The sequence below is a fragment of the Anabrus simplex genome, chromosome 1 (genome assembly GCF_040414725.1).
Source record: "Anabrus simplex isolate iqAnaSimp1 chromosome 1, ASM4041472v1, whole genome shotgun sequence".
NCBI classification, from domain to species: Eukaryota; Metazoa; Arthropoda; class Insecta; order Orthoptera; family Tettigoniidae; genus Anabrus; species Anabrus simplex.
In genome coordinates, this window is record NC_090265.1 from 903,476,335 (window position 1) to 903,493,028 (window position 16,694).

General features: G+C 39.5%; 1 protein-coding gene across 1 annotated transcript in view; it reads right to left on the minus strand.

The window, feature by feature from the left end:
• RhoGAP100F (Rho GTPase activating protein at 100F) overlaps positions 1-14,567 on the minus strand; it is a 660,953-nt gene extending 646,386 nt beyond the window's left edge. The window contains exon 1 of the mRNA XM_067148290.2: positions 14,493-14,567. Coding sequence (XP_067004391.1) covers positions 14,493-14,516 — 24 coding nt within the window. The 5' untranslated portion in view covers positions 14,517-14,567. The remainder of the gene's footprint in view (positions 1-14,492) is intronic.
• Between the last annotated feature and the right edge of the window lie 2,127 nt (positions 14,568-16,694).

A 16,694-nucleotide genomic window follows, 5' to 3' on the forward strand; every position in this document is an offset into this window, starting at 1 on the left:
TCTTACAAAGATGGTAGGCTCTTTCTAATTTAGTGCATCTACTCTTCATTGCAAGGTCCCCATTAACATTTGGGGTTAGACATTCTCCAAGATATTTGAATGAGTTGGCCTTGTGTATTATTTTGTCCCCCAAAGAAATGATGTTGGTCAGAAATTCTGTTTTATTGACAGCGATCTTTAGTCCTACTTTAGCTGCTATGCGTTCTAGGGAGGATAGTTGGTACATAGCTTCTTCCATACTTGAAGCTAAGAGTGTGAGGTCATCTGCGAAGGCTAGGAAAGTACAGTAACTGTTAACTTGTCTTTTTTGTAGCCAATTTTTAATCCAGAGTTGTCAGCTAGTGTGTTCCTCCATTCCCGAATGACCTTCTCCAGCAGACAGTTAAACAGGAGAGGGGACAAACCATCTCCTTGTCTAACACCTGTTTTGATCTCGAAGCGTTTTGACAATACCCCTCTGAATTTGACTTTGGACATGGTGTTCGTTAGAGTAGCCTTCACAAGATTCAAAGTCGTCTTATCCAGTCCCATTTCAGTCAACGTCTCAAAGACGGACTGTCTGTCTACCGAGTCGTAAGCCTTCTGGAAGTCAACGAAAATTGCTACATAGGGTGAGGTGCTGAGGTTTTTGTAGGTAAAGATAGTTTTGAGGTCCAGAATCTGCTCTGTGCATGATCTTGACTTCCTAAATACAGCTTGGTACTCTCCTATGCAGGAATCTAATTGTGCCTCCACTCTTTTAAGCAATGCTTTGGAGAAGATTTTGTAAGTCACTGATAGGAGAGACCCCTCTATAGTTGTTAGGGTCTAACTTGTCTCCTTTCTTGTGCAGCGGGTGGATGATAACTGAAGTCCAATCCCTTCGTAGTGTTTCTGTTGTCCAGATGTCAGTTATGATTCTGTGGATACTGTCAATTGACTCTTCATCTGCATGTTTCCATAATTCTACAATGATGCCATCTTCGCCTGCTGCTCTGTTAGATTTCAGTTCAGAGATGATCTGTTTGATTTCTTCTTTGGTAAGAGGAAGGGAGTCAGGGTTAATAACATTCTTAGATTGAAATTGTAGTTTTTCCTCTCGTTCTTCTGCATTGAGGAGGCCATCAAAATATTTTGCAAGGGCTGTAGTACAATCTTCATTGTTCATTTTCAGTTCTCCATCTGGTCCTCGTAGGTGGAGTGTAGGGGCTGAGTAAGCGTTTGTCTGAGATTTTAGAGTTTTGTACAAGTTACTGGTGTTGTTCCTTTGAAAGTCTTTCTCTGCCTGATCCATGATGTCGTTGTTATATTGCCTCTTAGCATTTCTAATGGTCTTGGCCGTGTTCTTTATGACTGTTAGGAAGGCTGTATGATTTTCCGTGTTTTTGTTGCAGTTCCATTTCACCCATACCTGTCTTCTCTCCTTTATTGCCTTATCGCATGTTGGTGTCCACCATGGGTGTTTACTCCTTCTGGTTGCAAGGATGGTTTTTGTTGCTGTATTTATCAATGCCTTCTGTAGGTTAGGCCAATCCGTTTTATTCTGATTATTGCTTAAGATCTTAGTAAAGTTGTTGTTCTCTTTCAACTGGGCTGGATTAAATTTTTGGATTCTGGACCTGGTGTAATTGTTACCTCTGCACTTCGTGAGTGGAATGAAATTTGCTTTGATCAAAGATAGGTAGTGGTCTGAATCAATATTGGCACCTCTCAATACCTTGACGTTCATTATTCCCTTGCTATTCCTTCTACTGATGGCAACGTGATCTAAATGGTACTCTCCGAGCAAGGGATTGGGACATCTCCAGGTCTTGGCTTTTCGGGGGAGGTGTCTGAATGCTGTAGATTTAGGAACAAGGTTGTGATTATTATTATTATTATTATTATTATTATTATTGTTATTATTGTTGTTTTTGTTGTTGTACCGGAGGTACACCTTCTCCGTGCATTTGAACTGAGCGTCTTTTACTATTTGTTATTTGCTTTACGCCGCGCCGACACAGATAGGTCTTATAGCGGTGATGGTATAGGAAAGGCCTAGGAATGGGAAGGAAGCGGCCGTGGCCTTAATTAAGGTACAGCCCCACCATTTGCCTGGTGTGAAAATGGGAAACCACGGAAAAACCATCTTCAGGGCTGTCGGTAGTGGGATTCGAACCCGCTATCTCCCGGATGCAAGCTCACAGCTGCGCGCCCCTAACCGCACGGCCAACTCGCCCGGTCCGAGCGTCTATTGGAAGGCCATCTGTGATGTAAACCCTGAACTGTGTGTTAGAATAAGTTTGGAACTTTAATCTTTACATGTCCTCACTGCCCACTCTTGTGGGAGGGCGGACAATTAATTTTCAAAGGATTTTTGTATTTCCTAAGTTTGTAAAACTGAAGAATTTGTAGATTGCTTTTTGTGTGCTAAGGTTACTAGCACTTTTATCACTTCCTTCTTCCTGAAACTTTTAGCCAATCAGAAATATTGGTATATATATATATATCTTGTAGCCAATCAAAGTTGGGGGGTGTGTACAGACCATCGGTCTAGAGAGTTCTAGATCTATTCCCTCTGCTACATAAGCTGGACGCTTTTGGATCGTTTATCTTCTTCTTCGCTCCAGTCCAGAGTGCATACGTTCGTGGAGGCAGGGAAAAATCCTTGCCCGCCGTCGGAAGGCCCACCAGCTCAAGATAATGGCAGACATCTTTTAAATATGTGATAGCTCCAGGAAAATGTAAAGTTCCGAAGTTTAACATCATATTTTAAATGTAAATTTTCAGTCAAGTCTAAGGACTATATTCAAATCCCTGCGGGGAAATATGTAGCTTAAGGAATAAAGAGTGTTCACCCTGTTTTAATTCCCATTCAACTTGGTATGGGAGTGACTCTGTTTTTCAAAGTTTCTAAATTGTTAACACTATTTTTTAAGTTCACATTTTCGCCATCTAGTAACCCTCTGTAGTATAGGCTTAGCCTCTGTAATTTCGGGCCATAAGCCCATATAGGATTTTAACTGTTTCTCAAAGTGTATGTCAAAAGGAGTGCAAGTGCTTCGCCTCCTAGCATTTTGTTCATGGCCAATTTTCTTAAAACTTTTCTTTCTGGACACTTATTGCCCTGTTTAATTTCGAACCTTTCTGTGAATCAGACTGTCGAGCGGAAAAGACAGAAGATACTGTTCTCAAAGTGATCTAATATAAAATTTGGATTAGAAATTTCTGCCTTTGAGAGGCCTGACTGTAGTGAATTTTGGAGCTCTATCTCCTAGAGTGTAAATTGTGTGGAGCAAAAGTGCCCTTTGAAATAGGGTAACTTTGGAGCTACAAGCTCATTTTGTAAATTATTGTTTAACTTAAGCCTTTCCTGTGATCGTAGCCGACGAGCTCATCATTTTCCATTTAACTGTTATTTGTTATTGCTTCATTCAGATTATTTATCAAGTTTAAAGTCAGAGGAAAAGAAAGGAAAGAAATAACATTTAAAAATTATAGTGTTTTAAATTATGCTCTCATCTTTTCTCTGTCCACCCATTCAGACCCGCACCTTCCTACACTTCTGCAATCCACGGGAAAATCCGTAATTATTATTATTATTATTATTATTATTATCATTATTATTATTATTATTATTATTATTATTATCTGGATCCTTGACTCAATAGTCAGCGTATTGGCCTTCGGTTCACAGAGACACAAGTTAGATTCCCGGTCATACCGGGAACTTAAACTGCTTATGGTTAATTTCTCTACCTCGGGGACTATATTACATTTTACATTTTAACACACTTTCTTCACCTACATACAACACACTATCCTACAAACCACCACAGAAATACGCAACAGTAACACATCCCACCAGGGACGACTGGGTCGGAAAGGGTATGCGGCTGTAAAACTAGGCCAAATACACTCAATTGCCTACCCCAATAAAGTGGGAAAAGACTAGGAAGAAGTTCAGATGTGGAAGCAGTCACGTAAAATATTAAACATTAAATATTAAACAAAATCTATATGACTAAAAACGCCTACAAAATTTTCTAACAGAACACAATATCCATTAACGTCCAAGAACACAGGGATTCCTGTCTTGCACATTTGTACTAAAAAATATGATTTTTTATATTGAAGTAACTGTCTTAAACTAATTTAAGTATTTAGTCCTGCTTTATATGTATGCTTGAATAAATGATTATTCTTCTTTTGACACACGTAATGCCGGATACCATCAATATCGTTTTTTAAAATTTGCTTTACGTCGCACTGGCAAAGAAAGGTCCTTTGGCGACGATGGGATAGGAAAGACCTGGGAGAGATGCGGCCTTGACCTTAATTAAGGTACAGTCCCATCATTTTCCTGGTGTGAAAATGGGTAACACGAAAATCCATCTTCAGGGCTGCCGAAAGTGGCGTTCGAACACACTATCTCCCGGATGCAAGCCCACAGCAGTGCGCCGCTAACCGCACGGCCAACTCTCCCGGTGAATTATCCTTTGCAGACAAAATTGTCATATTTGCTTGAATTATTAAGAAAAAGTACTTCTAATGACTTCAAAATGATACAAAATTTTACGAAGGATAAATTATTTTCCGGCGGATAAAATATCATTATTTTTTTATTTTTTTGTATCAACTTCGCGTGGAACTACCCTGGACTAGAAAGTAATTGGTTTCATGCGAGTTCTACTTTAAGTATTATTTGGTTTTGCTTACTGCCGCTAGACGATCATCTCTATTTCTACCTTCATGAACCTCTATCACATGATTGTTATTCTCATGTTATTACATTCCTAAAGGCTACATACAGATTCATTTTTGAACAGCTTTTTATTCTTTGTATAATACCAAGAAAGAATGTAGTCATATTGTTCCTTGGCTGTCACAAGCTTGAAGGAATTAAAGTCCGAAAGTTCAACTACTCGTCGTGCGTTTTGATAGAATTAAATGTGTAATTTTTTCAGATGTTAAGAACTTCTTTACGGAAATTCACTATTTCTATGAGTCTGTTATGGGCTACTACTTTTTTATTACATCAGAGTTGGATGCCGGTTAGTTCTGGATACCATATCGAGGTCCCGTGACATTCTTTTTATGTAGGTAGTATATATGCATTTTCTCTTTGTACAGGTATTATTATTATTATTATTATTATTATTATTATTATTATTATTATTATTATTATTATTATTATTGTTATTATTATTATTATTATTTATGCCCGCTAGGGAGTACTTATGACTAGTTATTTTTAGAGGTTCACTTTAGCTCCCAATATCTCTTGAGCCTTGTTAATATATATTTTACCTTTCTCTCCAGTGAGATTGGGGTATGGGATTTAATACTTTTGGGTAACGGAGACCATGAATTAACTATATCACAGATTTCTGAGCGGTCTGGGCCATCAATGTCAAAAATCTCTGCGGAATCTAGTTATTTTCGGACTTCCTTGAGCGAGAGGCCTCCAGTCTTATAGTTTTTAATCAGTGAGAAGATTTTTTGGTAGACCTATTGTTGTGCATTCGTGAAAGTTGCCCGTAGAAATCCGCCTACGTCACATGCTAGTATTGGCCATTTTCAGCGGTCATTGTAGTTAATAGTTCGCTTTTAGTCTATAGGTTCAGTCTGGAGGTACTCTGAGTCCTTGAATTTTCCTGAAGATACGTGTTTCAACTTTTTTCTAAGTCGTCCATGGTGCTTTTCTTGTTCATTAGCAAAGTCTACGAATAGGAGCTGGGGTTTGACTATAGTTATGTAGTAACGGATCTTGACATTCTTCGAAATACACTTCTTGTTGTATCGGTTCACGACAGTTTGTAGACTACAATGAGTGTCGTACGTCTTTCTGGGAGGAAGATGCCGTCTCTACCATTGGAGCGAACCAATTCACCTAGATACTTGAAACTACCAACTCTCTCAATGGTTCCATGAATGGTCATCAACGGGGGCATTCGCGCGGTGCAAGTTCTTGAATTATTTGGTCTTGGCATACGGTATCTGCAGTCCTGCCTTCACCACTGTCTCGTGAAGGATTTGGACAGCAACAGCAGCTTCCTCGGAGTTGGTGGCTAGGATCGCGATGCCATCTGCTACGGCCATATACCTGATTTCTATCATTATAGTTCCGGCTCCATTGGTTCCTAAAACAGGCAGAGTACTATGGTTTTGAAGCTTTACCAGCGAATCGCTGATTATGAAATGAGGACTGTAATGAAAGGGACGTGAGGTAAGTTATGGGTGTATCCGAGGACTAGTTGGCTATGAATTCCTACAATTATGTTCCCACCTCTTGATTTTACCACTTCATTCATAGTTCCTAGAAGCCATAGCACTCATCTTCACACAACATTTATTTAGCAAATGCTAAAAAAAATCCATGGTACCTCAGACGTCGGTAAGTCATAATCTGCTGACTGGCAGGTGTCTTGAGTTAGGAATATGACAACCGATTATACACGAAAACATTAAGATCTCGGAAAGCACTATCTTTCAATATACGTGTTTCAGAAAGCAACAATTCTTAGTCTCATAGGATGTTACTGGAATGTCATCCAGTAGGCTCAATACTGTAGTTTGGTATATAAATATCATGTAGTGTCCTCTTGACTGCCCTACGGTTATGTAAGGGGAGTTGCACAAACTGTAGGGGGTATTTCGTACTCCAAATTTCTATGCAAATCTCATAGTAGCACTGTCTTATGATACGTTTTTCAATTTAACCTATCACTGCATGAAATTACTAGACCTCAATCTAACACGGAATAGTGAGACAGATCTGTTAACAGAAAATGTAATAATGCTAAAGGTTGTCAACTATTGAAGTTGGATATACAGGGTGGTCGGAAAAAACGTGAACTGGGTGTATCAGCGTTGGACGGTTGGTCATACTGATACATAATTCGAAACATGTAATTCGTTATCTCGCGCCGCTTTCATGTTATCAGCTGCTGAACTTCGCCAATTAAATCACTTCACGTGAGATTTCAAACGGGCTTTGTGATGCGGTGTTGCCAAATGTGCACGTGGCTTACGGGTGGCATGAGGGCACCAATTGAAGAAAGCAGCTTCGCCCGAGGAGAGTTTTAAACACGGACCTCCTAGCTGACACCTTCCCACCATAGCAAGTGCACTGTGCTGACACCGGCTGAAACACACGGTATGTGTGTGTGATGGTGATTTCTCGGTATTGCTCTCAATCCGGTCTTAAGTCACGTGCAGATTTAGCAACATCGCCTCGCAAAGCTCATTTGAATTCAACCGCGAAGCGATCTGACTGGCTAACTTCAGAGTCTGATAAAACGAGAACGGGGAGTTATATTGAATTATTTTTAAAAATTATTTATCAGTATATCTAACCCTCTAACGCCCATGTACCGAGTTCACGTTGTTTCAGACCACCTTGTATATGAAGTTGTTAGCGATATCCGTACGTAGATTTCAGTGCCCTGCGGTGTTTAGTACCACACACTTTAATCTGATGACAGTAAACAAAATATTATATTCACCTCAGGTTCCTTGTGACCAGCTCATCCGTCACAGTTAGCGAGCGCTCCTCTGCGACCATTCATCATATCCCCGCCACACAACTCTCCTGCTCTCTTATAGGAGACCTCAGCAAATCGCACAGTTAGAGCCAGAACTGAACTTACCTCCACGTCCCGTTTAACAGAGATATATACAGTGGTTTCCGGAAGTTATTTAAGTTCTATTGTCACTTGGTATTGTATTATGTAGTTTACTGGAGTGGATTAATAACATATGCTAGCAATGATGTTACGTATTTAAGGAAGTGTTCAACGCGTTGTGCAGAGATAATTGTCTACTTAAAAAACTTAAAAAAACGGGCTAATATTTGACCCTAAAATTCGGCTTTAATGGGGCATTGAACAAGTAGCTGCTTCAAAGATGAAAAGAGAGAAATATGTGACCCAAAATCTCCATATTCTAGAAGTAGTACAACCTGCGAAGTATACGTGTAAGGTGCCTCATTACTGGTGCATGTGATGCTGTTCCGAAATCATTCTAGAATTTTCGCCACAACTACGGACTACCTACGAACCTCAGATCTGACATCGTCGGTATTACCTTTAAGAGGTCATCGGATTTTATTTCAACATGAGAGTACTCAACCAGAAGTGACATGTCGCTGACCTATTTGGACTAAATTTCTCGTATGCTTGGATACTATGTTTATCATTATTATGACAATATTTTAAGAGAGTATACTCAGTCCTTAGGGCTATATTTATGAGGCAGTAATATAATACTAAATATGTTTATTTACTAAAAATAAAGCTTTATGGGAACTATATGTTTTATTAAAACTTCAACATGAGGCTTCCAACATGGCCTTGCATGCATATGCGACAGACAGATACATACTAACGCGCACCTAAACACTAGATCATCGAGCAGTGATCGTCTTTGTTTTCTAAAGATTAGTAACAGATATCAGAGATGTATAATGAAGGGTCTCGCGAAAGGAGTGCGCCATTTAAATTCAGGAACTCTTCCTAACATATCAACAAACTATTCCGACTTCTAATCGCTTATGCCTCAAACGAATTCAACCCAGACTTTTAATGAATGTTTTACCGGGAGAGTTGGCCGTGTGGTTATGGGCGCGGAGCTTTGAGCTTGCATCCGATAGTGGATTCGATCCCCAATGTCTGCAGCCCTGATGATGGTTTTCCGTGGTTTCCCATTTTTACACCAGGAAAATTCTGGGGCTGTACCTTAATTAAGGCCACGGCCGCTTCCTTCCCACTCCTAGGCCTTTCCTATCCCATCGTCGCCATAAAACCTATATGTGTCGGTGTGATGTAAAACAAAATGTAATGAATATTCGTCAAGTTTGCGTCAAACACACTGTCAGTATGCATCGTGGTACAAAAAAGGCCATAGGAAATGTATAATAATAATAATAATAATAATAATAATAATAATAATAATAATAATAATAATATTTCCGGTTGAGATCTAACAAGGAACTCTATAAAACCATCGAGAAAGTTACGACGACGATGACGAAAAGAACACTGACCTTTTATGGATACACTTAAGGTATGAATTAAGAGAGGTTGGTCAAAATATTCCCCCTAAAATAAAAGTGGAAAACACAGCCTGGGCAGCTTATACAGATGCACAAAGACCTATAAGGAATGGGTGTCAAGGAGGACGAGATACAGGACAGGACAACATTTAGGGAAGAGATTGCGGGAGTGAAGGATTCACCCACAGAGCCACTTGCCAAGCTACTGAATATCTCGGTGGAAGAAAGAGAAAGGAGAATCCAACGTCTTAAGGATCTTTGGCGTGAATTCTAAGAGAAGGGCATTGGTTTGCGTGACAGAAGGGCGGGTAGACTGCATGAATTAATAACAATCCGTCGAGGAACCAGAAGTTTTGTCTCTCCGGAGGTATTTTACTTCCCGGTAAGTCTACCGACGTGAGACTGGCGTATTTGAATACCTCAAATACCACCTATTAAGTCGCGATCGAACCCGCCATCCAGATGTAGAAAGTCACCACTCTATCCTCTGAGCCACTCAGGCTGTCTACCGTACAAATAACTAATCGCTATGCGCAAATAGAGAATACGTACGTTGGCAACACTTATCTCCTCCAATTTCAAGCTCACCATAATGTCGTTTTAGATTTAGTGTTTAATGAAATTTTGTAAATGGATACAGGCCGGCTTCTTGTCTGAATGTCCGGCGAAGAGGTTTTCGGTTCATACGGTCACAAGTCCGATTCCCGGCTCGATCAAAGATTTTAATCACGTTTCGTTAATTCCTCCTTGTCGAGAATTGGATATTTGTCTTCGTCTTAATACACATATTCGTTTAAACGTGACATTATCATACCACCACAGTAACAAACAATAGTGAATATACCCCTTCATAAAGCTGGCGTCAGGAAAGGCATTCAGTCGTAAAAGTAGGCTTAATCTACATTAGTGCCGACCCCAGACAACTAGTAAAAGGCCAACAAAGTTGTAAATGGGGTCAGGCAGTATTCAAACAAGGCATCTCCTTTCCTCTCTAGCTTAGAACTCTCATCAGATATTTATTAGTAGTATCATCTTACTTTAGAGAGGTTGTATAAGAGAAACCTTGATTAATAATTTGTTCATAATTGGGAAAAATAAACTCCTTAACATAGGATATTGTTTCTTCACATAGGATACTGTTTCATAGAATCTACAAGGACAGGTCATTAAAGCAATAATCAAATCTACAAAAATAGGCTTCTCCATTTTCTCATTTAAATTAATCCAAGATACCCAAGAGTTTTAATTTAACGTCATAAATACCGAGCGAGTTGGGCGTGCAGTTAGAAGCGCGCAGCTGTCAGCTTGCAGTCGGCAGATAGTGGGTTTGAACCCCACTGTCGGAAGTCCTAAAGATGGTTATGCATGGTTTCCCAATTTCACACCAGGAAAATATTGGGACTGTACCTTAATTAAGGCCACGGCCTCTTCCTTCCCACTCCTAGTTCTTCCCTATCCCATCATCATCATATCGGTGCGACGTAAAGCAAATTGCAAAAAGAAAAATCTTGGATCGGTGAAGTTTTTGAAATATTACGTTTAAATTACGAGAGTGAGTCAAATGAAAACTATAAACCTGCAGTCAAATTTTTAAATATTGCACCTCGGTTTTGTCCTTTAGCATTACTGTTTAGAAGGCTTTAACGAATATTCCGTAGGTGTGAGCACCGAGCGGGCAAGCCAACAACAACAAAGTACCGATACAACAATGGCCGCCCTACTTCAGACATACGCGAAAGGAGAGCAAGGACTGTAATACGATTTTCAGCAGTAGATGTGTGGAACGTATTGAAATTCATCGACGAACGACGATTCTGTATGATGATACATCTTTGTCACATCAGCATGACAATTCTCGGTTCCATACTGCACATGCAGCAGCTGCGTCCGTCCAAGACCTGTATCCTGAGTGTCTTCCACAAGCGTCATATTCACTAGACTTAGCCTCGAGTGATAACCACATGTTTAGGCCACTCCAAAACACAATGGGAGGAAGACGTTTCTTTGGATGAAGATGAAGGTCGTGTATGTGTTGGTGCGTGGACAATCGAAAAGTTATTTTCTAGGGGAATCAGTGTACTTCGTAAACGCTGGAGAACTTGCATTGAATTTAACGGAGATTATGTACAAAGATTATACAGAGTCGCATCACTTTCACTGAGTGAAATATTGAAAATATATATTTATTCACTTCCCCTCTATAAAAGAAATTGAAAATTGACACTTTTTGAGTCGTCCTCGTAGATGACTTTAATTAAAATGGGTACCGCTCCTTCCCTGTGGAGAATGTTGATGACATCTTAACTATTTTGGAGTAAATATTTAGAAAATCAGTCTCAAGATCTTTAAAGTATGACATGAACAAATTTAATTGGAATTCTTTATCTAGAGATAAGATTTCAATCAAAATATATTACTTTTAACTATGTATACATCAATCATTCGACAAGTGGGAAATGAATTTATAAAGGCGACTAAAATGAAAATAAATTTTTCTCTCGGATGAACAGGCAATCCACTAACCTTAGGTGAATGGGTCATACACTTTTCATGACGCCTGTGGTTGTTGTGTGGTAACCTTTATGAATTAATGATGGAAGAAAATGAGCTAATATCGGCAAAAGTCTGCGTTGCAACGAACTTTCCTGCAGAATAATACATGCGTGAGTGGCCACCAATTTGTAGCGATTGTAAACGGCTTAATACGGTATCATATTGCAGCAATTTACAATTAGGAGTACATTTAATAGATCACAGTGAAATAAGGAATCAGATATCGTTGCCCCTATGCCAAAACCACGAATGTGGCAATGCTACTTCTATAGATTATTTCCCTTGAGACTGGTCACGCCTCCCAGCCACATATTCACATGTAGTCCATCAGAACGATTTTCGTTGAGTTCATTTTCGTATGCGCGTGTGTAAAGGAAAATGAACCTTAAACACATCATATTCTAGGAACGGGCAAATATGCCATGCAAACACATTCCTGCAGTACGGTACAGGGAGGTTTATTTTCCTTTACACGTTAGCAGAGGAAAATGAACTCAACGCAATTTGTTCTGACGGACTGTATATCAATATGTCGCTGGGAGGCGTGACCAGTCTTAAGGGAAATAATGGATAGGAAAAGCATTGTCACATTCACTATGACGATATATAATAGTAGAAGTCGACTCGGTTTTGAATAAATGTGTTAACATTTAACAACAATATTCAAAGATGCCAATGCAGAGTGGGACGTAAAATCGTCTTTTTCATTATTAGTCGTAATGAATAAACATATGCGTAGTTTTAATTTTCCATTATATTTTGATTTTCGTGTCGGAATGTAATGGATCGCAATTAATTGAAACGTTCATTGGAATTAAAAGTAGTTATCTTTGTTGCATTAACATTTACCAGTAATTGAAATTTGTGGTGAATCTAACGGCAAGTTGATAGTTGATAAATTTTTTGTAAGTTTGTGTCTAACTTATTATTTTCTGAATAATTTTTAAACACATTTCTTTTTACATTTTATAAAGCATTTTCTTAATTTTTAGGTCATATATTGAAGTTATTTTAAAATCTTTACGTGCATTTTTAATATTATTTACGTCATCAGAACCCAGGCCTTAGTGGCCATACAACAGTTCACTTTTATGTCGTCCGTCGCACTCTTTATCGTATTGGTTCTTGCGATAGTTTACAATGGTCAGAACATTCGATTCGACCTGCCTTAAAATTAAAACATATGCGTGCGTCTGAGCAGCTTCTCTCTGTTCTCCTGTAAAGTTAGAGAAATGTCACGATAGTTTACCTCTGACGTCCAGAATTACCTTCCAAATTTAACGGATAGAGTGCAAGGTATTTCCTAAATAGCCCTCTGTTTGGTTCCAACTGGAGGAACACGCTACGGACAAGGTTCTTGAAAAAAAAAAAACGAAACAGTAACTGAGGATTAAGATTTTTCTTCTTAGTATTTTTTAATATCACAGAAAACCATCATACCCCTCAACGCTTAAAAATATTGAACTCATCACAAGGGATGCACATCGTACCTGCTACGAATGTTAACATAAATCGTCCTCTTTCTCGAGTCTGCATCTTCTATTCTTAAACTGTTGCTGATTGCAATATTCAAGGTTCATTAGAAAAATAATGAGACATTTCTTACTGTAATGATTTTGACACATTTGGCTACCGACAAACGAAGTACCTGCACTGTCGCAAATGAGTTGGCCACACTAAAACCGTGATTACAGCTCTTGGGAGTGTCAAACGTTGTGACTGTGAGGTGGCCATATGGAGCCGTCAGCACTATAAATCGTCAAAAACCATTTCTGTTGCAACAAACGTCGTATCACAGAGCATGCAAAATACGAAGAATATTAGGCTACTGAACAAATAAGTAGCATCAGCATTATGTTTGCTCCTACTCTGTCGTCAGCATCCTTTGAAAATAGCAATCCAAGCGTTTAATTTCATGTGATGAACTTTGTAATGCTTACTCTTCATGTCGAAAATTAGAAGTATATAAATTGTATACATTAAGTAGCGATTCCCTATCGACCTAAGACAGGAGTCAATTATTAAACGAAGCACGCAACAAATGAAAGCTCGTGTCGCCATGTGAATTAACGATAAATACTGCAAGAAAATGGGCTGAGACTCATCTGTCCGCACCACGACCTTAAGTGCTACCCCCACTTTTTCTCTGTGGCCCCTTTCATTAACCTCCGTGGTACATATTCTTTCAGCTTCATTTATCACATATTTTGTATGGCTGGGGTCTGAATCAGATTCCAGTATATAAGCAGCAAAGTCCACCTTATTGTATGGCTGGGGTCTGAATCAGATTCCAGTATATAAGCAGCAAAGTCCACCTTATTGTATGGTTGGGGTCTGAATCAGATTCCAGTATATAAGCAGCAAAGTCCACCTTATTGTATGGCTGGGGTATGAATCAGATTCCAGTATATAAGCAGCAAAGTCCACCTTATTGTATGGCTGGGGTCTGAATCAGATTCCAGTATATAAGCAGCAAAGTCCACCTTATTGTATGGCTGGGGTCTGAATCAGATTCCAGTATATAAGCAGCAAAGTCCACCTTATTGTATGGCTGGGGTCTAAATCTGATTCCAGTATATAAGCAGCAAAGTCCACCTTATTGTATGGCTGGGGTCTGAATCAGATTCCAGTATATAAGCAGCAAAGTCCACCTTATTGTATGGCCGGGGTCTGAATCAGATTCCAGTATATAAGCAGCAAAGTCCACCTTATTGTATGGCTGGGGTCTGAATCAGATTCCAGTATATAAGCAGCAAAGTCCACCTTATTGTATGGCCGGGGTCTGAATCAGATCCCAGTATATAAGCAGCAAAGTCCACCTTATTGTATGGCTGGGGTCTGAATCAGATTCCAGTATATAAGCAGCAAAGTCCACCTTATTGTATGGCTGGGGTCTGAATCAGATTCCAGTATATAAGCACCTTACCTTTCTGCGGCCGCAGCACAGCATGGCGGCGTGCTTGACGTGTCTCAGCTTCCCGCGCAGCCGACGGCCCCACAGCATGGGTCCCGCTCCGTCTACTGCAGGTCATACCAAGCTCCTGTAAATATAAGCAAATAACAGACAATGTAGCTGACATCTAAGTTATATAATGTAAGAAACAAGCCCTCCTGCTGAAGTGTGTGTAAAGTATTTCAGGATATGCTAGAACCACGCTCATTTGCACATATTTTAGACTGAACAAATACGAAAATGAGGCTGGAGCTTTTATGTATAGAAGCGCTGTAAATTCGCACGTGTAAGTTTGATTGTGTTACATAATGTAAAGAATGACAAAAATAGTAGGAATATTATGGACTGCCCCTGATACTGTATGTTTCTGGTTGGGAGCGGTTTTAATTTACTAACACCTAGCTGTAGTACCCGACGTTGCCCTGATAGTTTCTGAATGTTTATCTCTAAGATTTGTATTACTGTTAGTTATGTGTGAAGGGAAGTTTTATAGAATTCCTTTTTTAGATGTTGATTTTACGATCTAATATGTAGTTTTAGAGTTATTTAGATGTATTTGATTTCAAATTTTAGATTATTTAATTTTAGAATAAAACTTCGTCCTCGTTAATTCAAACTGTGAAGTATTAGAACCCTTCAAGAAAATAATAAATGATAACTATATGTATTTATCCGTCGCGCTATAGATATGATGTAGACGTTTTCAACTGTAATTGAAACTGTCACCAATCAGACTTGTAACCCCAAACGCACTGGTTTCAACACTAATCTTGGTTATTTTAGACTATTTACTTTGAAGAAACTCCAAGGCCCCCGTCTCAATGGAGGCTTAACGTCGGCTTAGACGGTATCCTGAGCGTCACAATTTGCCTCAGCGATACATAAACAAGGGATTCGACGTTAATATACAGTAGGTTATTTTCCATTATTTTTACATGTCATCCCCTCCCATTTCCCACCTCCAGCGGGGATTGCGATGTTTCATCTCCATAGTAGTTTTTTCCCAGATGGAAATTCATATGTGTACCAAGATTCATTGAGAGTTATTCTAGAGCTCACATAATCTCGGTATTATTCATTTTCACCCCTTCTTAACCTCCATATCGATCAAAATTGTATTACTCACGAAGAAATAGTTCAAAATCATCCATAATCATACATGTAGAAGAATTTTTATTTATTTCCTACTGATTTAATGCAGTACTAAGTCAGATAGTTTTTTGACAACGAACGATAGGACTGAGCCAAGACTAGGAAGTAAGTGACTGTAGCCTTAATTAAGATACAGCCCGAGCGTTTTCTGGCGTGTGAATGGGAAACTATAGAAACGTATATTTAAGACTGCCGATGGAGGGGTAATAATAACTGCGTGTAGCCTCCGGAAAGGCCTGGTGCATTTCTCTCGAGTTGACGCTCATGGGTGACCTACAGTACATATGTACGACGACAGGGCCATGTTAAAACCTGAAGTTGAAGACAGCACTAATACCCAGTCCATGAGTCAGAAGAGAAAACAATTCCCGACTGGGAATCTTACCCAGGATCCTCTGGGCCGAAGAACGAATGAAAATCTGTTCGGAGCCGGACGATGGGGTTTCGAACCCACTATCTCCCGAATGCAAGCTTACAGCTATATGACCAGCACCACGCACCCAACTCCTTCAGTAGGAGAAAGTCGATGTTGAGCTTGTAATATGTTTTCCTTTCGTGGCCTTTTCCCAATCATCTGGGGTCGACACTAATGTGAATGAAGCCTATATTTATGGCCAGATGCCCTTCGTGACGCCAAACTTACGTGGAAGGCTGTATTCACAACTGCGTGTTTCTGTGGTGGTTGGTAGTGTGATGTGTTGTATGTAGCTGGAGATGTACATCAAGAAGATCACAAACGTCCTATCCTCAAACTAGTGAAATTTACGCAGTTAAAATCGTCGACGGGGCCGGGAATCGAACCCCGAACCCTCTGAACCTCAGGACATAACGCTGACCATTCAGCCAAAGAGACAGACAGAGTATATAATGATAAACAATAATAATAATAATGAATAATAATAATAATGAATAATAATAATAATGATCATGCTCCTTAAAGCACGTGCCTTCGGTTCAGAGGGTCAGGGTTTGATTCTGGGCCAGCTGCGTCCAGTTACACATAAGACTCTACACAGTGGTGGT